The 24,609-nt window shown below is 46.7% G+C and overlaps 1 protein-coding gene across 1 annotated transcript; it reads left to right on the plus strand.

Annotated features, from left to right (window-relative positions):
* Positions 1 to 1,286: 1,286 nt before the first annotated feature.
* Positions 1,287 to 21,426, plus strand: LOC119950722 (proproteinase E-like). The gene is made up of 8 exons (XM_038773396.1): positions 1,287 to 1,347; positions 4,186 to 4,274; positions 11,016 to 11,113; positions 11,217 to 11,345; positions 12,545 to 12,681; positions 14,565 to 14,707; positions 18,106 to 18,258; positions 21,342 to 21,426. Exons 1-8 carry the CDS (start codon positions 1,308 to 1,310, stop codon positions 21,357 to 21,359), a joined length of 807 nt encoding a protein of 268 aa, XP_038629324.1. The 5' UTR covers positions 1,287 to 1,307; the 3' UTR covers positions 21,360 to 21,426.
* Positions 21,427 to 24,609: the final 3,183 nt, after the last annotated feature.

Consider the following 24,609-nt stretch of genomic DNA (forward strand, 5'->3'; position numbering starts at 1 on the left):
ACTTCATTGAAGCCTACTTGTGACAATAAGTCATTTTCATTTCAAGAGAGATCTGGCTTGAGTGTGTCTGAGCATTGCTGCATCCTCCTGAATATTGAGTCAACTGATCACTCTCATACGTGAGTCATGCCAAGGAATGTCGCCACGTTATTTGGTCATGGGGGTTCAAAAGTTTTTGTGAAGTTCTTGGGATAGTAACAGTTACATATTCATCCAGAGACATTGAGATTGGAATTCAATGAGCTGCTGAACATCAATCTTTTATTATCTCTTCCGAGCAGTCTCCCTCCGCTGGTACATGTGTGTATGGCAGCCTCAAGTGGACAAAATGTACAATGCAATCTTAAAACACCTCAGGCATCACAAGTAATCCTGTTCAATCGATCACTGGATGAGAGTCCAGGAGCACGACCCCTGGCTGTTTTTTCCACCTTCCCTAATGTGCTGACTTCAATCCACTTTGGGACAAATGGAAAATGGAATACTGATTCGCTAAGATTTATTTTACACCATTTCCCAAAGGAAAAAATCTACCCCTCCGCATCTAATCGAACCTCCCCTGGAGCAGTCATAGAACATAGAACAGTACAGCACAGAACAGGCCCTTCGGCCCTCGATGTTGTGCCGAGCAATGACCACCCTACTTAAACCCACGTAACCCATATACCCGTAACCCAACAATCCCCCCCATTAACCTTACACTACGGGCAATTTATCATGGCCAATCCACCTAACCCGCACATCTTTGGACTGTGGGAGGAAACCGGAGCACCCGGAGGAAACCCACGCACACACGGGGAGGACGTGCAGACTCCGCACAGACAGTGACCCAGCCGGGAATCGAACCTGGGACCCTGTGAAGCATTGATGCTAACCACCATGCTACCGTGAGGCCCCTAAATCGTTTGATAGCTTAGCTAACTGAGCACCAAACAGGGATCGGACCCAGAAACATCTGGTCAGTTTGGCTCAGCCCTCCCTCAGCACTGCATTAATCAATGGAAACATTTGGGGAAGTTTACTTTTGACAATTAATTACCCCTGCCACTGAGTAACCCTGTGTGAGAATCTCTTGTGGCAGCTGGTGGCTGCTCTCGCACACCATGGAAAGTTTTTTGGGTCACATAAACAGTACAACCTTGATACCAAGATATTTAATTGTTTACTTTCCTACATAGAGTGGGAAAGCCAGCAGATAGCAATGTTATTAAAATATCAGCAGAATCCAAAATCCTGCAGAGGGCAGGGCATATAAAAGTCCAAATCCTTCAGTGGGACTCTTAGCATCACAGCAACGTGGTAAGAAGATGTACCAAGTTTTCCTCCTTGTGCTGCTCGCAGCCAGTGGTAAGTCACCAGAAAATTCCCTCCGTTCAAGCAATATATCTAACTCCAGAAATGTGTATGTGAGCTATCAAATACAAAAGCAAAGAAGTCCTGCTAAACCTTGATATATCATTGGTTCGGCCTCAGGTGGACTATCATGTCCATTTCTGGACATCGTGCTTTGGGAAGGATGCCAAGGCTTTGGATAGGGGGCAGAGGAGATTTACCAGAATGGTATCAATAATGAGGGACTTGAATCGTGTGGGATGAGTGGAAATGCTGGGATTGTAATCCTCGGGGCAGAGAATATTAATGAGCAATAGAAGTGTTCAACGTTATGAAGGCTTGATGGAGTAGGTCAAACAAATGATAACGGGGGCGCCCTACCCTTCGAACCCAAGCCCAAGGTTGCTGAGGCCAATTACAACACTAGCATTGTCCTGACTGACAGCTGCCCCCTCAGCAAAGACCAGAGATCAGACATAAAGGGCTGGATTCTCCACTTTTGAGACTAAGTGCTGACGCCGACCTGAGAACGATGGCGTTTTACGACCGAAAAAAAAGGCACAAAATGGCCACCGATCCTCCGCCTGATGGGGGGGCGAGGAGGGCCCCCCCCCCCCCCCGACTGTGGCAGCACCTGGACGTAGTCGTTTCCGCCATGCCGAGTTCCCAAATAAAATACCACATGCGACCAACGCCGTCGGGAACACGGCCCAATGGGGACGGAGCATCGGGGAGAGAACCTCAGGTAACGCCTTGAGGCCGTCCCGACGGTGTGCGGCATAGTTTTGAAGGTGACGGAGCATCACAAAAGCAGCGCGCCCCATTTTTGGCACCAACAGGGATTCTCTGGCCAATCGCTGAACGCAATTTCAGCATCGGAGACCGGAGAATCCCGCCCAAGGTCTTCTGATTGGTACAGTTCATTGTGATTACTCACTGAGTGATTGAGTACTTCATTACTGTGACTAGTTATGCATTGTAGCTGTGTTTATGACTGAAGATGTGTGTAATGAAAAATACAGAGGGCTTTATTCACTGGTGCACAAATGGACAAGTATAAAAGGGAGCTTACTGCTTTATATCTATACCCACTTTACTGCTAAAAATAGGGATTGCAGAGAAATTGAACCCTCAGGGAATTCTGAGGCAGATTCTCAACACATTAGGCTAGAGCTGTGTCCAACTTTAATTCGCATGACTAGGAAAATGGATGACCAGTTAGTGGTTTAGTGTTTGTGTCCAATGTGTTGAACTGTTACTTCGGCTTTTTAAGATATGACTTTTCTCATCTTCCTCCTTCATGCAAATTTTGGGGGTAATTTTTTGCCATGAGGTAGAGGTGATAGTGAATGGAAAGCCCATTTTACCTCTCACGGTTGTCATCCCTAAAGCAGTCAATTGAAACAGAAGTGATGGAAAACTGTCTGCATACTCGCTTTCACCGTTTTTTTCACCATTGCACAGAATTGAAATCATCCCCGTGTTTCCTTTATGGAGTATGGGTCCACTTGTCCAATCAATCTTCAGGTATCTCACTCAAGTGGCACATTCTTTTGAGGGAAAGAATTGTCAGATGCCGTGAGACACACTGGGCGCGATTCTCCGCACTCCCGACGGTGCGGAGAATAGCGTGGCTCGTAAAATTTTCCGACGCCCTCCCGCTATTCTCCCCCCCCACGCCCGACTCCTGATACGAATCGCTGCCGCCGTTTTTTTACGGCCGGCAGCGATTCTCAGCTGTTCGATGGGCCGAGTTCCCAGCCCTTTACGGCTGTTTTTACGAACGGCAAACACACCTGGTCTGGCTGTTCGTAAAAACGGACGTAAACTCTCGATCTTTAAAACCATGGCACCGATTGGCACGGCAGTACCACGGCGGGCCCGATGCCCGCGTACTCTTTGTCCCTCCGCCGCCCCGCTGTATCACTTCGCGGGGCGGCTGAGGGGCATCCCGGCCCGCGCATGCGCGGGTTTCGCGCAAATGCGCGATGACGTCATCCGCGTATGCGCGGGTTGGAGTCTTCCAATCCGCGCATGCGCGGCTGACGTCATATGACGCGTCAGCCGGCACTAACTCTGGCAAGCGGGCTTAACGAAATTCGTTAAGCCCGCGATGCCGGAGTTTACAGCGTCGGCATGCTAGCCCCGACCGGGGACCAGAATCGGTTCCCGGTCGGGAAGGGGGGGGCTGGCGTCAAACCCGCCCGGATTTGACGCCAGCCTTACGATTTCTCCCCATATGGGAGAATCGCGCCCACTATCCTTTCCCAACACTGATATCCCTCTCTGAGACAAACACAATTCAAGTTTATATCAACATTGGAGAAAGAAATGGAAAGATATGCTGATATGATCAGTAAATTAAGGTGGAAGGGGGCTTGTTTGGAGCTGTAATAACCCTCATGATCCCCATTGGGAGACCCTAATCGATATCCCTGTGGGGCCCGTTTAATATGAGCTTCACCGGTAATGGGCAGGGGCCACCCTGCTGGGACTCATAATTAACCTGTATAAAAACTGGCCCAGACAGGGACCGGCATCCTGGTAGTCCCAACTAGCAGTTATACTGTGTGTATTTGCTGGTGTACTGGCCGCTTCATTTGGCAGTGAATAAACTACAATTTACTTGACTACTCAGCCTCCAGGGTTTTTATGGGAGCATAAACACCAGTATGTGTGAGTTGGACTGTTTCTGTGCTGTAAATTCTATCTGACATAATGTATCACGTAATATCACTATGCATTTGAAGCAGATGTTTGGAATACCTAATCTGCCTATGCACACCAAGACTTACCTGCATGCTACTTCACCAATGCGAATGACTAGTTAGCCTCTTGTTTCTGTGATTCCAGCTTATGGCTGTGGGCAGACCAGCTACCCTCCATATGCTTCAAAGGTGGTGAACGGAGTTGACGCGAGGCCTTACAGCTGGCCATGGCAGGTACGTCGACACCAAACTTTATCCAGTGAAGCCCAAACAACACAAACTCTGGAAATCGGAACCAATCATTTAAAAATGCTGAAGATGCGCGGCAGGTCAGCACCTACCCATGGGAAAGACAGAATTGTCTTTTCAGGTGCCAACTGGTCTGCCGTGTGACGTCGGTGTTGCAAAATCTTTAAATGGTTTCCTTTTATCGAGAAACCGAAAGTAGGCACTCGTGGCGCTCACTGCGGAGGCTGAAGTGAGAAGGTGGATTGGTCATTCAAAATTCCCTTTAGTGTCCAAAATGGTTAGGTGGGGTTACTGGATTACCGGGATAAAGGGGATAAGGTAGAGACGTGGGGCTTAGGTAGGGTGCTCTTTCCAAGGGAAGGTGCAGACTCGTTGGGCTGAATGGCCTCCTTCTGCACTGTAAATTCTATGACGCTGTCGGCCAATCAGCGATCATTAGATGACCATCAGTTTGAGTTTCAAAAGCTTTTAGGTAGGAAGGGAAAACCGAGAATGGCAATGAGTTCCACAACTTTTAAATTTATATTAAAATTGGAGAAAGGAATTGCATGATATGGTGATAGGATCGGTAAAGCAAGGTGGGTTATTTCAGATTTCCAGCATCCACAGAATTTTGCTTTTATTTTATATACTAATGTCAGGATGTCTCAAAGTGTTTCACAAACAATAAATAGTTTATGAAGTGCAGCTACTGTTGTCATATGGGCACCAGGGCAACCAATCTGCACAAAGGAAGGTCCCACAAACATTGAAATCAGTTAACCAGATAATTGTTTTCCGTTGGTGCCTGAAGGATGCTATAAGTCTTACCAGTAGGATGTAGCCCTGCTCTTTACACAAACCACCCACCATGGGACGTATGACATTCAATGGAGCATCCAGATAGGGCCTCAGATTCATATCTCACCAAAAGAGCCGCGTTCTTGTCCGTGTTGTCCAGCTGGGTTACTCAGGCCCTGGAGTGGGACTTGAACCTATCACCTCTGTCACAGAAACAACGTTGTACTAACTGAGCCAAGCAGTCAGCCTGGGAGCAACAAGAGGGGTGCAGGGGAGCTATTATGAGAATTAATTCACGACAGCCACTTCTCGAGGAATTGCACAACATGCATCTGACCAAACCAAGATGAAAACATTGGCTAGGAGCTACATTTGGTGGCCAGGGATCGACAAAGAAATAGAGAGCGTAGTCAGCCATTGTGATTATCACCAAATATGGCAGACACATCTCCCGCAGCTAAAGTACACCTTGGAAGTGGCCTCCCCCGGATGAGGGTCCACATTGATTTTGCTAGCCCTTTTATGGAAGCTATGGTTTTAATTGTGGATGCTCACTCAAAATGGTTGGACGTCCAACTCATGCATTTAATGACTTTGCCAGCCATGATAAACAAGCTGCAACTAGCATCCTAGAGGCGATTGTTTGTGATAATGGCATCGCTTCCACAGCTGAAGGGTTTCAACTCTTTATCAAATCCAACAGTATCCACCACATACGTACGGCCCACTACCACCCTGCTTCCGATCAGTTGTAGGAAGAAACAGTCCAAACCTTTAAAGCCTCAATGAGGCAACAGTGCTACAGACCACTGCCACTGCTTTTGGCTCTCATACAACACGACCCCACTGGGGTTACTCTGCCCCGGTTATTGATGGGTCGACACCTGAGGACCGGTGACCTCTTTTTCCTGAACTTGACGGGGAGGGTGGAGGCGAAGCCAACCTCGCAGAAGGAGCTCCATGGCTCAGCTAAGGGAGACAGGTCATTTATATTGGAGGACTTAGTTTTCATGCAGAATTTCAAAGAGGGACTAGCTTGCCCAGGAGAGTTATTGCAAGGACTGGCTCCACGTCGACCTACAGTGCCACAAAGTGCAGACGCATGTAGATCATATGAGAAGGCCGAAATCTCCCGCTCCCACAGCAAGGCAGACGGACCCAGTAGGAACTACAAGTGTGCCAGCCACAGAGTCGGCAGTGGTAGGATCAAGGGTATCCCCAGGGGAATCTTGCAGATGGAACAGAGGGGGGTGTTGGCACTGGCTCATCTTCGGAATCTGTAAATTTGCCTGCCACTGTTGAGGACTCTGATGCTTCACGTATGGAGGAACCGGTTGCAGAGTTCCAGCGCTCTACAAGAGTCCGGAAAGCCACTGATAGACTGACTTTATGAGCTTTGCCCATTGGTTCCCTTACTGTTAATTCTGTTGACTATGAATATATAAAAGTTTTTTTTGTGTAATTGTAAGAGAACTCAAGTGGGGAGGAATGTGGTAATGTGGCCCCTTTAAGTGGGGGGGGCGATCCTTCATGTGCCACGTGACCCACCCAGGACCTATGGGAGCGGCACACGTGAACCAGGGCTTATAGGGTGCTAGTGGGTGGACCCGGGTAGGAGGGGAACCTTCAGACTAAACCCTGGAGTTGGTGGGACTAGACCTGTGTTGTATGTGCACATAGCTGCCAGTTTGGTAACTCTGCTTCATAGTATTACCTTCCACCACCACAGATACCAAACCATGTAAGAAGATATTTGGGAAGGTGACCAAAAGTTTGGTCAAAGAGATGGGTTTTAAGGAGTTTCTGAAGGAAGAAAGGGAGGTAAGAATTGCGGAGTGGTTTAAGGAGGGAATTCCTGAGCTTAGGACCTTGAAAGCTGAAGAAGACATGGCCACCAATGGCAGAGCGATTCAAATCAGGGACACACTAGAGGATAGAATTGGATCAGTACAAGGACCTGGTTATGTGGTGGGACTGAAGCAGTTTGCAGAGATAGAGAAGGGGCCAGAATGTAGCGTGATTTGAAAACAAGGATTAGAATTTTACAATGGAGGTGTGCCATGTGTCAGGGATAGGGTTAAAAGTTCGAAAGAGGGCACCGGCAAGCAGGACGCTGGTTTGAAGTGTGTCTACTTCAACGCCAGGAGCATCCGGAATAAGGTGGGTGAGCTTGCAGCATGGGTTGGTACCTGGGATCTCGATGTTGTGGCGATTTCGGAGACATGGGTAGAGCAGGGACAGGAATGGTTGTTGCAGGTTCCAGGATTTAGATGTTTCTGTAAGAACAGAGAAGATGGTAAAAGAGGGGGGGGTGTGGCATTGTTAATCAAGGAAAGTATTACGGCGGTAGAAAGGACGCTTGAGGACTCGTCTACTGAGGCAGTATGGGCCGAGGTTAGGAACAGTAGAGGAGAGGTCACCCTGTTGGGAGTTGTCTATAGACCTCCGAATAGTCCCAGAGATGTAGAGGAAAGGATTGGAAAGATGATTCTTGACAGGAGCGAGAGTAACAGGGTAGTTGTTATGGGGGACTTTAACTTTCCAAATATTGACTGGAAATACTATAGTTCGAGTACTATAGATGGGTCAGTTTTTGTGCAGTGTGTGCAGGAGGGTTTTCTGACACAGTATGTAGACAGGCCAACAAGGGGCGAGGCCACATTGGATTTGGTACTGGGTAATGAACCCGGCCAGGTGTTAGATTTAGATGTAGGTGAGCACTTTGGTGATAGTGATCACAACTCGGTTATGTTTACTTTAGCAATGGGCAGGGATAGGTATATACCGCAAGGCAAGAATTATAGCTGGGGGAAAGGCAATTATGATGCTATTCGGCAAGATTTAGGAGGTATAGGATGGGGAAGGAAACTGCAGGGGATGGGTACAATCGAAATGTGGAGCTTTTTCAAGGAACAGCTACTGCGTGTCCTTGATAAGTATGTACCTGTCAGGCAGGGAGGAAGTTGTCGAGCAAGGGAGCCGTGGTTTACTAAGGAAGTTGAAGCACTTGTCAAGAGGAAGAAGAAGGCTTATGTTAGGATGAGACATGAAGGCTCAGTTAGGGCACTTGAGAGTTACAAGTTAGCCAGGAAGGACCTAAAGGGAGAGTTAAGAAGAGCGAGGAGAGGACACGAAAAGTCGTTGGCGGATAGGATCAAGGAAAACCCTAAGGCTTTCTATAGGTATATCAGGAACAAAAGAATGACTCGAGTAAGATTAGGGCCAATCAAGGATAGTAGTGGAAAGTTGTGTGTGGAATCAGAGGAGATAGGGGAAGCATTAAATGGATATTTTTCGTCAGTGTTTACACTGGAGAAAGACAATGTTGTCGAGGAGAACACTCAGGTTCAGTCGACCAGGCTAGATGGAATTGAGGTTCAAAAGGAGGAGGTGTTAGCAATTTTAGAAAATGTCAAAATAGATAAGTCCCCTGGGCCAGATGGGATTTATCCTAGGATTCTCTGGGAAGCCAGGGAGGAGATTGCAGAGCCTTTGTCCTTGATCTTTATGTCGTCTTTGTCGACAGGAATAGTGCCGGAAGACTGGAGGATAGCAAATGTTGTCCCCTTGTTCAAGAAGGGGAGTAGAGACAACCCTGGTAATTATAGACCTGTGAGCCTTACTTCGGTTGTGGGTAAAATGTTGGAAAAGGTTATAAGAGATAGGGTTTATAATCATCTTGAAAAGAACAAGTTGATTAGCGATACTCAACATGGTTTTGTGAAGGGTAGGTCATGTCTCACAAACCTTATTGAGTTTTTTGAGAAGGTGACCAAACAGGTGGATCAGGGTAAAGCTGTTGATGTGGTGTATATGGATTTCAGTAAGGCGTTTGATAAGGTTCCCCACGGTAGGCTATTGCAGAAAATAAGGAAGTATGGAATTGAAGGTGATTTAGCGGTTTGGATCAGTAATTGGCTAGCTGAAAGAAGACAGAGGGTGGTGGTTGATGGCAAATGTTCATCCTGGAGTTCAGTTACTAGTGGTGTACCGCAAGGATCTGTTTTGGGGCCACTGCTGTTTGTCATTTTTATAAATGACCTGGAAGAGGGTGTAGAAGGATGGGTTAGTAAATTTGCAGATGACACGAAGGTCGGTGGAGTTGTGGATAGTGCTGAAGGATGTTATAGGATACAGAGGGACATAGATAAGCTGCAGAGCTGGGCTGAGAGGTGGCAGATGGAGTTTAATGCGGAAAAGTGTGAGGTGGTTCACTTTGGAAGGAGTAACAGGAATGCAGAGTACTGGGCTAATGGCAAGATTCTTGGTAGTGTAGATGAACAGAGAGATCTCGGCATCCAGGTACATAAATCCCTGAAAGTTGCCACCCAGGTTAATAGGGCTGTTAAGAAGGCATATGGTGTGCTAGCCTTTATAAGCAGGGGGATTGAGTTTCGGAACCACAAGGTCATGCTGCAGCTGTACATAACTCTGGTGCGGCCACACCTGGAGTACTGCGTGCAGTTCTGGTCACCACATTATAGGAAGGATGTGGAAGCTTTGGAAAGGGTTCAGAGGAGATTTACTAGGATGTTGCCTGGTATGGAGGGAAGGTCTTACGAGGAAAGGCTCAGGGAATTGAGGTTGTTTTCGTTAGAGAGGAGAAGGCTGAGAGGTGACTTAATAGAGACATATAAGATAGTCAGAGGGTTAGATAGGGTGGACAGTGAGAGTCTTTTTCCTCGGATGGTGATGACCAACACGAGGGGACATAGCTTTAAATTGAGGGGTGAGAGATATAGGACAGATGTCAGAGGCAGTTTCTTTACTCAGAGAGTAGTAGGGGTGTGGAACGCCCTGCCTGCAATAGTAGTAGACTCGCCAACTTTAAGGGCATTTAAGTGGTCACTGGATAGACATATGGATGAAAATGGAATAGTGTAGGTCAGATAGGCTTCAGATGGTTTCACAGGTCGGCGCAACATCGAGGGCCGAAGGGCCCGTACTGCGCTGTAGTGTTCTATGTTCTATGTTCTATGTTCTATGGGAGAACAGGAGGTCTGTGAGCACGAGAAAGATGGGTAAATGGTACTTGGTGAAAGTTGGGGTCAGGGCAACAGAATTTTGCATCAGCTCAGCTTTCTGAAAGGTGGAGAATGGGAGAGCACCCAGGAAAGCTACAAAAGGCATAGGGGAAGGTTTTGTAGCAGCAGGTGAGCTGAGGTAGGGCAGAGTTGGGGGATGTTAAGGGGGTGGAAGTTATGGCACTGTGGTTGGAAGCTCATTTCTGGTTCAAATATGAAACCGAGGTTGCAAATGGTCTGAGTCAGACAGCTTCATGAAGGGGTGGAGTTGGTGGCTAGGGATCAGAGCTTGTGGTGGGGGCCTGAGCAAATGCTGGCCTAGCCAATGACACCCACATCCCGCAGAAGAAGAAGAAAAATCTGATAAGACATCTGATAGTTTTTCAGATGATGGTGCTGAGAGGCAACATGTAGATGGAAAGTAGGAGGAGGCCAATAATAGATGCTCGGTGGGACATCAAGGCCAGGATTATCCAGCCCATCCCACCGGCAGGATCTTCCAGTCCCTCCAAAGGCAATCCCGCCTCAGCGGGCCCCCGACGGCGCAGCTGCAGAGAGGCGCAAGTAGCCTTTGATTTCAACAGGACCAGAAGATCCAGCCGGCAGCCAATGGCTAGCTGCCTTGGCCATTAGAAAACACACTATGAGGAGGGAGGGAGGAAGGGGTGGGAGAGGTGGGGAGGTACCCAGTCCCAAAAGTAATGGTGCGGGAGCAGAAAAACACACTATCTCAGGTCATTCTCCAGCCAACATTAGGTAGATATGAATGGAAAAGTGTCAAGTAAGATTATGAGAGAGAGGTTAGAAGCTACAGGTGAGGGAAGTATAGCAATACGAATTGTCCATCAGGTAATAGAAGAATGCAAGTGGCAATGTTTTCCAGAGAAGTAAAACCCTCTCCTGTAATTTTGTTTACTGTTAGATTTCTCTGCAAGTCAATCGTGGCAGTTCATTTTCTCACACCTGCGGTGGAACTCTCATATCCCCAGATTGGGTCATGACAGCGGGCCACTGTATCTCGTGAGTATGACTGCACTATCCAAGCCTTTTATTCCGCCCTCCTCCTCCCCCATGATTGTTTATGTAATGTGATTTGAAATTTGATTCTATACTTTGTCCATAGTTCGGGACGATCTTACCGTGTAGTGCTGGGAGAGTACGACAGGGACGTTAATGAAAATGGAGAGCAGGTTATAAGTCCCTCCAAAATTGTCGTTCATCCGGGATGGAGTATGAGCTGTGTTGCATGTGGGTGAGTCCCGTAGGCCCGAAAACAACCATGGGCTGAATGGCCTAATTCTGCTCCTATGTCTTATAGTCTTATTATTGCTGCAACATTTTAATGTTGCCTGTTTTAGTGCACCATGTAGTCTGCACAATTTATTGCTGGAAGGTTATAAGAATTGTGAAATATTACTCAAAACAAAAACTGATATTGCAACTTCAGGGAGGAACACCGATAGAGTATTTTTTAAACTTCCATAACCATCTAAACCTGAAGGAGAGAGCAAGGTTTGTTTTCACATCTTAAGGCTCTAATCTGCTACAAAGATGCAGTTGTGTTGCTACTGGCCACAGGTTCTGATTTCAACTTTCAAAAATGAATGCTGGAAACCATTCGCAGGTCAGGTGGCGCATGAGGAGAGACAAAGGGAGTTGAGGTTTCAAGTCAATGATCTTCCATTTGAACCAGAAGAATTTCCCGAAGCAGTGATATCGGAGGCCCGATTTTCTTTTATTCTCCAAAGTGGGTAGCACGGTGCTACAGTGGTTAGCACTGCTGCCTCACAGAGCCAAGTTCCCGGGTTCGATTCCGACCTTGGGTGATTGCCTGTGTGGAGTTTGCACGTTCTCCCCGTGTCTGCATGAATTTCCTCCGGGTGCCTCCGGTTTCCTCCCACAGTCCAAAGATGTGCCAGTTAGGTGAATTGACCATTCAAAATTTCCCCAGGTGTCCAAAGATGTCTCCGTTTGGGGGCAGGGATAGAGTGCTCTTTCGAATGGTCGGTGCTGTGATAATGAATGATTCTAAAATCAGTCGTGCAGCAGTAATCCAGTAACTGAAGCCCTCAGGCTTATGCCAACAGACAGAGTGAAATAGCAAGCAATGATTTTTAAAAAAACACTCCAGGCATTTTCTTCAAGAAAAATTAAAGGGCAGGGATTTTAAGTGCCTTGACGGCCTGACTGTTCCCATTTACAGGTGCTTTTGACAGTTCCTCGACATTTTTGACAGGTCCAGCTGACAGATGCTTTTGACAAATTTGACAGTCGATTTTGACAGGCCTGTTGACAAGTTTTAATGAGTGAATATGAGAGATGCCAGCTAATGTATAGAAACCGTGTAAAAAATATATCCCTTTAACACTGCTTTGCGAAAAGAAAATTAAGTAACAAGAAAACAGACTTTAAAAATTATTTAGTGATAAAAGAGTTTTTGCTCTCTTATAGGAATGATATTGCTTTGATCAAGCTCTCAACACCTGCATTCCTGAATGATAAAGTTCAAGTTGCCTGTATTCCCCCTGCTGGGTATCTTCTTCCCAATAACTTTTACTGCTACATTACTGGATGGGGGCGCCTCTACAGTAAGTCAGTGTGCACGTTGAAGGCTTTTTTGCCCCTTGGCAGATTATTTCCCCCAAGTTGATGATTGAACATGAAAGTTCCAACTTCTTTTAATTCTTTCATGGGCAACAGGTGTCACTGGCAAGGCCAATATTTGTTGCCCCATCCCTATTTGCTCTGAGGGTAACCACATTACTGTGGGGTCTGAAGTCACATGTAGACCAGACCAGGTACAGATGGCAGAATCTCTCCCTAAAGAACAAAGAAAAGTACAGTCCAAGAACAGGCCCTTCGGCCCTCCAAGCCTGCGCCGACCGTGCTGCTTGTCTAAACTAAAATCTTCTACACTTCCGAGGTCCGTATCCCTCTAAAGGGGCATTAGTGAACCCGATTTTTTTTTTTTTACAACAATCAATGATGGCTGTGGCGGTCACCATCACTAGTTTTTAATTGCAGATTGATTAATTAATTACATTTAAATTCCACCAGCTGCCACGGTGGGATTTGAACCTCTTTCTCCAGAGCATTCGTCTGGGCCTCTGGATTACTAGTCCAGTGACACTTTCACAACATCACCCACTTCCCGTAAAATATAGTGGAACAAGATCATAAAATGGCTGGGGCAAGGGTGAGGTCAGAGTTCAAGTTTCGCTGGAGGTTCCTGGGAAATCTCAAGAGCCAATGCCGCCCGCATCATAAGTAGGGTCAAAATAGACTTCTGCACTGGTCCCTGGTTCCCACTTTAGCAATTTATGGATGTTCCCACTAAAAAAAACAGACAATTAAAAATCCAGCAAGAGTAATCTGTAATAATACAGCACCTCTGACCTCGCAACATGCTTCATGGTGTACCAGAGAGGACCAATCAGAAGAAAATGGAGGCCAAACCAAAGAAGAAACAAAGGTTTGGTGAAACCCTTAGGTTTTCAGAGGGTCTTAAAGAATGACAAACAAAGAGGATTAGGGAGGCATTTCCAGACTATAGGGCCCAGGGTGCTGAAGATATGGTAGCTAATGGTGGGGTAAAGGTAGGAGGGGAATTGCATAATAGGACGCAGCCAAAGAAATGGAGATGTGGGTGCAGGTGGAGGTGGTGGGAGTAGCAGTGTGATAGAGGTTACACAGACAGAGAGTGATGAAGCCATGAATGGAATTAAATGGGGTGGGGGACATGAGCCGAAGTAGTCATAGAGCACAAGGTGAAGGGTAAGCAAGGCCTGGTATGGGCAGCCAAGTTTGGATGATTGAAGTTTACAGATTTGGAGGTTACAAGGCATGGATGAGAGTAGAGAGACAGACAGCCTGTTTCCTGTTACCTCTGATGGTGCCTTCTTCCCAGCTTGTAAAGCTGTGTATTTTGGGGTGTTTTCCAGTGCCGGAGGCGGATCGCCATTGGCCGCCGCTGTAATCTTCCAGTCCCATCGCTGTCCATGGTGTTTTGCATGGCTCGCCTGCCCCGATGTCGGGGAGTTCACTGCAGGATGTCACCTTCAGCGGGACCACACAATCCCACCGACAGGAAGGGCCGGAAAACTCAGCCCTCTTCATTCTCTAGTATTCACTTTCCCCCTAAGAGAAAATATCTAAGCCAGTTAGTGTGGCTGTGATGGATGTTATCCACACAGGGAGTGATGGAGATGATCCCACAGCCACAAAAAAACATGGCCAGGGTTTTTTTCCCCCTCGCTGTGATGGGACCCACCATGGAGGATGCATTGCCCGGCCAGTGTTGACTTTTGTCAAGACTGGATGAAACCAGCGGTGGGCAAGTCCCGATAACCCCACCCGCGGTAACATCAGATTAGCTTTCTTACAGGGTCTTACTTATAATTTCATCTTCACAGGTGAATAAAATTATTTGACTATCAGGTTGACTGAAAACCTTCTGTCGTGATCTTTACAGCTAATGGCCCACTTCCAGGAAAACTGCAGCAAGCTTATATACCCGTCATTGACTATGAACACTGCAGCCAAAGAGACTGGTGGGGTAGCACCGTGAAAACTACTATGGTCTGTGCCGGAGGTGCTGAAAAGGCCGGATGTAATGTGAGTAATAACGCTAGACATTAATGTGTGTCCACCAAGTACGGGATTGAGTCAGGAACTATTTGATTAATTGGGGGCACTAGCACCGCCAACCCACAACCTAACATGTAATGGGAAGTGCCAATAGTCAAGCTGTAAAAGCCCATTGACGAAAAAACATGGGATCTGAAGACCATGGGTTGTCATTCCAGTAATCCTTCCAACACTGACCCTTTCAAAGTTTGCAGGATCAGTTGAAGGGCATTTCATCTACACGGGCCTCTGTGGGCACATCTTGGATGCCTTGCAGCCTTGCTGGGTATTCTAGTGTCTGGCTGCCAAGTGGGTGGTCAGGTCCACTCCCTCTCTAGAGCCCTCAGAATTTCCACCCCTGAGGCCAATTTTACAAGAACCATATTTCCCATATTCAGCAGCTGAGACACAGTGGGACCCATTATGAATCTCTAGAGGCTAGTGAACCTCACCCACTGTGAGTATTGCCTCCCACTCTCACAACAAGCCTCCAGAGCATAAGAATCCCCAGAAATAGGCAGATCCCAAAGCCAGGACCACCTGGAATTTCCCAGCTTGGCATATTCAGCACCCTAAGTGTTTCCAAACAGTTCCATCAGACTCCTGCTGGGGTTATGCCAGCAGTCAGGTGAAACTGATGAGGAATTCCTTTTTGAAAATAAATTTGGAGTACCCGATTCATTTTTTTTCCAATTAAGGGGCAATTTAGCATGGCCAATCCACCTACCCGGCACATCTTTGGGTTGCGGGGGTGAGACCCACGCAGACATGGGGCGAATGTGCAAATTCCACGCATACAGTGGTCCACTCCAGGATCGAACCCGGATCCTTGGCGTGGCGAGGCAGCAGTGCTAACCACTGCACTGCCGTGCCACCCAACTGATGAGGAATTTCAACCCCACTAGGCAGTGTGGTTCAGACCCATCAACACCAAGAAAGTTCCAGCTTCGACCCATGACCCGGTCTCAGTTAGCACCTGGGTGTTTCCCGCTATATTCAGTGGTGGAGCAGGCCTTGATGGCCCTTTGTCCGTCATTGTGTCCGAGTGCCATGTTGAAAAGGCTCCCAAAATCACTGACCCACCATTGAAGAAAGGAGGTGGATCACCTGAAAAATGAAGGTGGATCCTTGGGAGCACTCTGAGACTGGAGGATGGATGCTCAGGGACATTCTGAGGCTGAAAGAAGGATCCCCTTCGGAACACCAAATCTGAAGGTGCCCTCCCCACCCACTGCTCTGGTGTTCCAGGGTCCAGGGTTGCCGGCAGCTTCCATCCTGAACTCTGGAGGCAGCCCCTGGAATTGTTCAGGTGATTCCCGACATCTGCACGCCACGTTGTTCCAAACGTGTTTCACGGCGGCGTTGATTTCCCGCTGGCATGGTGGAGAAGCTGGCATGGCGGGGGCGGGGGCAGGATCAGGACTTCATCTGCATTCCATTAATGGGATGCAAATGAGGTTCACACCAACCTCTGGCAGGTTTTTCAACCCGCCACGGTGGGCAGCAGCAGCATACCCCGATGTAAATTCACTACGGCATCAAAACAATGCCGGGACGTTCCGCCCCTCCCCCGCAGCGTATTTGCTGGCAGCAGAGGCAGCCCGCCATTGACCGGTGGCAGGATCTTCCAGTCTCGCTGATGTCTCCGCCACCAGGGAATGCGCTTTGGGCACTGGGGGAATGGTCACCATCGGCGGGGCTGGAAGATCCCACTGGTGGAAAGAGACGGAAAATTTTGACCAATTTCGAGGCTGCCATTTTCTCCTGCCACACCCATTATAAACCCCACCGGCCGGAGCTTGGGAGGATTCCGCCGGACATTTTGAGCCCTTATGATCATTCAAATGACTCGAAATGTTACGTCTGTTTTTCTCTCTCCACAGATGCTGCCAGACATGTTTTTAGCTTATGTTTCTCATAGTTGGGTCCTAACTCCTTCTGGCAGAAAATAAATGCTTTCATGTCCCCAGATATCCAGCTGGATTCTTAAAATCCTCAGGGAATAACAGTGAGGTCTTGTCAGTATATTTCAGCAACTGATGTTATCATCTGATCCCGTGTAATCCTCATCGTATTCAGAAGGGAACAGAATAACACTACACTGACTTTCATTCAGATATCAAATGACAAGGAACCGGATTAAAAGAAAAGAAGAGATAACGAGTAGTCGTGAGCAGTTTTTAAAAATTGTTACAAAACTTAGCTAGCTCCTGTGGGGTGCAAACTGGCAAACAATTTATAACTTCTGCAATCAACCATTAGTAATGGTTTGTCTTTCCACCTCACCATCTGGCCCAACCATTTGAAGGATTCACAAAAGACTCTTCAACTTCAACAAGATATATCAATAAATGGCTTCTGACATGTGCCTGGAACCAGTAAGGCGCAGTAAACAATGTTTAATATTGTCAATCAGACACACGCTCAAACAAATTCTATCCATATGATGTTTGTATTTGAATTGAATATGTTGCCCCTCTTTATGGACACCAGACAGTCACGATCCAAAGAAAAATATCCAACAGTTACAACAAATTAAATTGGGACATGGCTGCTGTGAATCGAACTGAATTTTTGATGCGTTGCATAATATTACACAACTGGAAAAGTCAAAATCAAATGAAATCTTAAACCAAAATACTTATTTTGTCAGACATATTAGCCTGCCAACATTCACTGGATGCTCAATTCAGAAAGGTAGTTTGGAGGCCTTCCAGCCCTTGTGGACCATGCTGTAATGTGAGTTTATTTTTGTTCATTGGATGTGGGCATCGCTGGTTGGGCCAGAATTTATTGCCCATTCCTAATTGCCCCTGAACTGATTGGCGTTCGAGCCAATTTCAGAAGCATTTAAGAGGGCATTGATGTAAGTCGGGAGTCACGTAGGCCAGGCCAGGTAAGGACGGCAGATTTCCTTCCCTCAAGGACATAAGTTAGTCAGATCGATTTTTACGACAATGTTAACATGTCATTTTTTTTTTAGTGAGTCGAGAGTGCACCCTCCAGATTAGGTGTTCTAAAGGGGGATCTATCTGCCTTGGTGTGATTCAAACCCAGTCCCAAGATCATTACCCTGGGTCACTGGATTACTAGCCCAGTGACAATACCATTACACCAACACCCCGTTCTGGAGAGGAGGAAATTAAACAAAAGAATGACATTCGGTTTAGCACAGTGGCCTAAATCGCTGGCTTTTAAAGCAGACCAAGGCAGGCCAGCAGCACGGTTCAATTTGCGTACCAGCCTCTCCCGAACAGATGCTGGAATGTGGCGACTAGGGGCTTTTCACAGTACCTTCATTTGAAGCCTACTTGTGACAAGAAGCAATTTTCATTTCATTCCAAATTCGGCAGATTCCTGGAAACAATTTGCCTTTTTTTTTGCAGGGAGACTCTGGTGGACCTTTGAACTGCCAGGATTCTGATGGGCTTTGGTATGTCCATGGCGTCACCAGCTTTGTATCTTCCTGGGGATGCAACACCGTAAAGAAACCTACTGTCTGGACTCGGGTATCCGCCTTCAGTGACTGGATTATCCAGGTAAATATCCAAGTAGTGAAGAACGCAAATCCATCTCTCTTTTTATCACCAAACTCAAAATTATAGAACCAAAAATTGAACACAGTAAGAGGCCACTCAATTGATTGTACCCATGCCAGCATTTGTTCCCTAAAGGACAAATCTAATCTAATTTCCTTCCCCTTTAATGTTTTTCATGTGGAGTTGTTTTTCTAATTCCTTCTTCAATAGCCGCTTGTAATACATTTCATGTGCTAAAAATGCTCCTGACGAGCTAAGTTATTTTAAATCATCCTTTTATGTTTCTCATATTAATCTTATATTTATGCCGCTTAGTGCCAATTTCACACCAGTCAAAATAATCTGTTGCTGCTTATCATCTCAAACCCTTTCATATTTCTAAATGCTTCTATTAGATCCCTTTAACATTCTCTGCTCTAGAGAATACAGCTCTAGTTTTTTTCGAGACTCTCATCGTGACTCTATCCTCCGATCCCTGGTATCATTTCAAGTGCCTTTTTCTTGTCTCCATGGTCCTTTCTATAATTGGCTGCTCAAAGCTGTAGAAAACATCACAGTTGTGGTCTAATCAATGATTTTGTGCATATTTCTAATCATTTCTTACCAGGGTTGCCCTAAAACGGAAAATCACCACATTACCAAGGGCAGCACGGTAGCATTGTGGTTAGCACAATTGCTTCATAGCTCCAGGGTCCCACGTTCGATTCCTGCTTGGGTCACTGTCTGTGCGGAGTCTGCACATCCTCCCTGTGTGTGCGTGGGCTTCCTCCGGGAGCTCCGGTTTCCTCCCACAGTCCAAAGATGTGCAGGTTAGGTGGATTGGCCATGATAAATTGCCCTTAGTGTCAAAAATTGCCCTTAGTGTTGGGTGGGGTTACTGGGTTATGGGGATAGGGTGGAGGTGTTAACCTTGGATAGGGTGCTCTTTCCAAGAGCCGGTGCAGACTAGATGCACTGCATCTGTAAATTCTATGATTCTATGATAATTATCTCTGCGCAGACTGTTCAATACGGTCAACATAGAAGCACGCTTTGCCCTCTTTATCACAGAGTCGCAGAATTGTTACATCGCAGAAGGAAGCCGTTTGACTTCATTGTGTGTGTAGCGGGTCTCCAAGCGAGCATTGTGGCTTAATACCATTCCCCTGCACATTGTTTCTAATGCCCTCTTGAATGCCTCGATTGGGCCTGCCTCCACCACACTTCCAGACAGTGCATTCCAGAGTCTATTGGGTATTAGATACAATGGTAGATGAGAGAGCCTACAAGGTTTGTAGAGGTCATTTTTCAAAGCTTTGCTACTAGCGCCAGATGAAAGGACAGGTTGAGATGGGATTATAGCTCGGTAGCCCTAAGTCTTCAATCCACTGTTCAGGAGTCTGTATCTGCAATGAATTCGGACAATGAGTAATTGTTGCTACAATCTTGGAATCATAGCCACAATGTCTTGCTGCAAACAATTTAGGTTTAGCAATTGGAAAATGTGGACTTTTCCTCATACCCACAAAAGCCGAGGAGGGGAAGAGGGCCTCTTTAATTGTACTGTGGTACTACTGCCAAGAGACTACGTTACCCACATGTCCTGAGCTTAAATTAATCAAATCAAGGATATACACTTCTGCATTAAAATGAATGTTCAGCAAGAGTACAGCCATCCATTCTCCAACTCATCTTTAAAGTAAAAGAGTGTTGACTTTTCCATCAGTTATATTGCAATCTGTGTATAGCAGTGAGAAACCAACTGATCCGAATAATCGCATAACCTTAGAAAAAGTGCAATATTGACATGGATTTTTCATGTTAACATCGTTCATCTTGTAAGAACGCTGTGTGAAATCCACTTCATACTGGCAAAAGGGTAACTCCACTGATGCAATCTACCAAAAGTTCCATTGATGGCTATTAGATAGCGCAAAATTGGTTTGTGCCCTGCACACCCAGTTTGCCAAGCTCAGCTGGCACCAAGAGCTAATTTCATTCTTTTGTAGGGAGGAGACTCTTGGTAGGAGCTGAGAATTACTTCTCAGCGAAACTTAAAGGGACAAGGCCATTTAAGTGGGAGTGCCAGAATAGGGTGACAGACATTCTGAAAGCCTTTGGAGAGCTGCAAAAGGCATCTCAATCCATTGACCAATGCGGGAAAGGTAGGAGACCAAGAGGATACAAGCACAATTGAAGCCAATGAAAACGCACACTTGGGGCAAACATTTAATGACTGCAGTAATCGGGATGGTGCTGCGGGAGATTGTCACATAGATGGTAAAACACCGCACACCCCCTGCCAGTACATGGCACCATCCTCGTTACAGCATTCCTTCAAGGAAGTGTGCACCCATGCTGCACTAGCAATGCTGAAAGAACAGACCTGGCACTTTAGGCATCAGGTCAAGTGGCAGGGATGTTTCATGGTCTTGAGGGGGAGAAAGGGTTCAATAGGTATTGATTTGACGGCAGTGAGGATGCAGGGAGAACCATGGTAATATTGGAACTATACAAACAAAATCTAGAAAGGTTGAGTAAATATCACCACAGTCCTCAAGGACCATTGGCTGCTCTTCTCTTTAAGAACTGACTGGTGGTGATTATACCTGAGGGCCGCCACACCTCAGGCGAGGGGCCGGTTGAGAAGGTGGAGCCTTCATGGACAGCCTCAGCTGATTCAAGAATTGAACCCACACGATGGGCAGAATGGCCTCCTTCTGCACTGTATGTTCTATTGGCATTGCTCCACTTCACAAATCAGCCACCCAGCCGACTGAGCTAACCAATCCAGATCAGTGAGGCCGACAGCGCAGGTTTAACTTCCCTACCAGCTGAGGTTATTCATGAAGGCCCCGACTTCTCAACCTCACCCCTCGCCTGAGGTGTGGCGACCCTCAGGTTAAATCACCATCAGTCAGCTCTCAAAGTGCAGAGCAGCCTAAGGTCCTCGGGGATTATGACGGCATCTACAAATGTTGAATACATCATATATTATCGAACGGTCAGATTGAGGAAGTCTCACCTTAAAGACTCCTCACATATACTTATGCATTCATTTGAGAGGAACATGTTGTAACTACTCTTTAACTCCTCTATTCCAGACCATGACTTACAACTAAAGGAGGGAATGACTGACATTCATCGAATTGTTGTCCTGTGATGAACAATAAAGTAAATCATGAACCAAAAAATGTCAGAGTCGTTTTTCTGAGTCACTGTTGTAAAATCTGGTGAATTTCTGGTCCCCGTTGGACTGGCGATGTTGCTTTGGAGAGTTTCAAACTCTGACCAAAGGCTGATTTTCTCATTGAGAAACCTAGCTGAAGGGTTCAGTGCCTGATACCACTAGGGTTGAAGAAGGCCAGGAAGACAGGAACAAATAAAGCAAGAAAAGTAGGGAAAACAGAATGAAGATATTTTCCCAATTAAGGGGCAATTTAGCTGGCCAATCCACCTAACCTGCACATCTTTGGGTGATGGGGGTGAAACCCACGCAGACATGGGGAGAATGTGCAAAGTCCACAAGGACAGTGACCCAGGCAAGATGGATGCTAGTTACTCAGGTAGTTTGCTGGGTTTTCATTCCATTTGCCCACTTTCAGACGTCCCGTTCAAGGGGGAGGGTGGGTGTGTGTTTCACCCAATATCTCCCATGTCCCAGCAGATAAAAAGGGGTTCTACCATCAAGTTCCATCAAGCTTGGGTTTTTATACCCACCAGAGCCTCCAAGAACTGGGACTTTTCTCCCTGGAGCATAGGAAGCTTAGGGATGATCTTATAGAGGTCTATACAATAATAAGAGGCATAGATAAGGTGGATAGTCAGCACCTTTTCCCAATGGAAGGGGAGTCTAAAACTAGAGGGAAAAGATTTAAGGTGAGAGGGGAGAGGTACAAAAGGGTCCAGAGGGGCAATTTTTTCACACAGAGGGTGGTGAGTGTCTGGAATGAGCTGCCAGACGCAGTACTAAAGTCGGGTAAAATTTTGTCTTTTAAAAAGCATTTAGACAGTTATATGGGAAAGCTGGGTGGAGAGGGATATAGCAATATACGGGCAATTGGGACTAGCTTAGTGGTAAAAACTGGGCGGCATGGACATGTTGGGCCGAAGGGCCTGTTTTTGTGCTGTAAACTTCTATGACTCTATAACTTAAACAATGGCAAGTTCAGCTGGAGCCTCTCAAAGAACCCAGAGAGAATTCAATTGGTGGAGATAATGATCTCAGAATATTGACGCTCCCATAACTTTGGGAAATATCAACCCAGGAGAACCAGTAAATCAGGGCCTCAGGCCGTGCTCTCCCTCTGGACACTTTTTAAAAATACATTTAGAGTACCCAATTCATTTTTTCCAATTTAGTGTGGCCAATCCACCTACCCTGCACATCTACGGGTTGTGGGGATGAAACCCATGCAGACACGGGGAGAATGTCCAAACTCCACACGGACAATAAGCCGGGATCGAACTTGGGTCCTCGGCGCTGTGAGGCAGCAGTGCCAACCACTGTGCCACCTTCCTGCTCCGTCTGGACACTTTTGATGTGCCGCTCCTGTGCCGACTACCCTGAATACAAAAGATGACCAAGTCCTTGATGGGCAGCATGCCGCAGGTGGCATGACCAAGGTGAGAGTGGCACTTCCACCACTCGATCGATAGAAGGAAGCCCTTCCACCAAGAGATGCCAGCCATTCCAATTGGCCGCCAGCTCTAGCAGTCCCGGCTGCACCGAAACTGTGTGATGTGCACTGCCACGACTGTAAGAAGTCCCACGGAGGAAGAGGGCATAGTTACTGGAGAGAGATCTTGCCAGTCCTAAAGGGGCTGGTTTAGCACAGGGCTAAATCGCTGGCTTTTAAAGCAGACCAAGGCAGGCCAGCAGCACGGTTCAATTCCCGTACCAGCCTCCCCAAACAGGCGCCGGAATGTGGCGACTAGGGGCTTTTCACAGTAACTTCATTTGAAGCCTACTTGTGACAGTAAGCGATTTTCCTTTCCTTTATTGTGTTATCCAGGTCAATTGGCTCGATAACAAGATAGCCTTAATTATTTCTTGAAAATGATAATTTGGCTGTCAATTTTGGAAGGGGGACAGGTGAGAGTGGACGGGAAGGTGATGGACTTGACACCCCTCATATTTCTCATGCCCCTCCCCCCACAAACATTCTGACTGAAAACTTTCACCTTCCTTCCGCAAAGCCTAAAAGGATTGGACAAAGATAAACGATGCACAGAAAGGAGGACAGTATTTTGGAGAGGGAATAATGAGAGACAAAGTAGGGGGAACAAAATTGAAAATCCTGGTCAGGAAAGCCCCAGAAACCTTGTTGCTGCCTTGGCTGTCCAGTCTGACCTGGCATTGAACCCAGCCCTAATCCTGGCAAAGGAGTTATTTCTATAAATGGGATAGGCAGCCATGCCATTTATAACACTCCAGCACCGTTCACTAAGTGAAAAGTTAAGGGGTGGGGATTTCTGCCCCTCTCCTCTCCTGCAGTGTGTTTTCCATCAGTGGAGGGCCTTGCCTTTGGCTGCCAGCAGGATCTTGCGGTTCCGCCAATGTCCATGGCATTTTGTGTGGCTCTCCCGACCCACCGCCGGGAATCCCACGGTCACCTTTGCGGGGCCGAAGATCCTGCCGAAAGGAAAGGCTGGAAAATCCTGCTCAACATCTTTGGAATGACACCTTGTCATCTGTCAGAATTCTATTTGTTTTGATGGGATCACCTCGCATTCTTTTAAACTGCAGGGAGTATAGGCCCACAGGCACAATTTACTGAGCTGTACAGCGCAGGACAATCTCCTTATGCCACCAACTATTCTCTTTGTATATCCTTCCTTAAAAATGGAGGCCAAAACGGCATACGGTATTCGAGGTGTGGTCTCACCAAAGCCCTATATATTTGTAGCAGGACTTCCTTATACCGATACGCCACATTCCTTGCAATAAAAGCCAACAAACCATTTGCCTTCCTAATTGCTTGCCGTACCTGCGTGTGTGCTTTCTGTTTTCCTTATATGAATGCATCCAGGAACCTCTGAACATTTCGAATTTTCACATCTTTTAAAAGCTATTGGACTCTTCAATCCTACCTAACAAAGTAAACAATCTCACTCATTCTTTCCTAATGGCAATTGATCACTTCATCGCCATTAAGAAATGAACACTGAGGCAGCATGTTAGCACAATGGTTATCACTGCTGCCTCATAGCACCAGGGGCCCGGGGTAACATTTTGGCCTTGGGTGACTGTCTATGCCAAGTTTGCACTTTCTCCTCGTGTCTGCCTAGGTTTCCTCCAGGTGCTCTGGTTTCCTCTCATACTCCAAAGATATGCAGGTTAGGTGGATTGGCCATGCTAAAAGATTGCCC

This window comes from Scyliorhinus canicula, chromosome 16 (genome assembly GCF_902713615.1).
Source record: "Scyliorhinus canicula chromosome 16, sScyCan1.1, whole genome shotgun sequence".
Classification (NCBI taxonomy): domain Eukaryota; kingdom Metazoa; phylum Chordata; class Chondrichthyes; order Carcharhiniformes; family Scyliorhinidae; genus Scyliorhinus; species Scyliorhinus canicula.

Coding starts and splice junctions, on each gene's coding strand:
- LOC119950722 (XM_038773396.1), top strand. CDS start 1,308: ATGTACCAAGTTTTCCTCCTTGTGCTGCTCGCAGCCAGTG. Junction 1,348..4,185: donor TGTGCTGCTCGCAGCCAGTG/GTAAGTCACCAG, acceptor CTGTGATTCCAG/CTTATGGCTGTGGGCAGACC. Junction 14,708..18,105: donor CTGAAAAGGCCGGATGTAAT/GTGAGTAATAAC, acceptor TTTTTTTTGCAG/GGAGACTCTGGTGGACCTTT.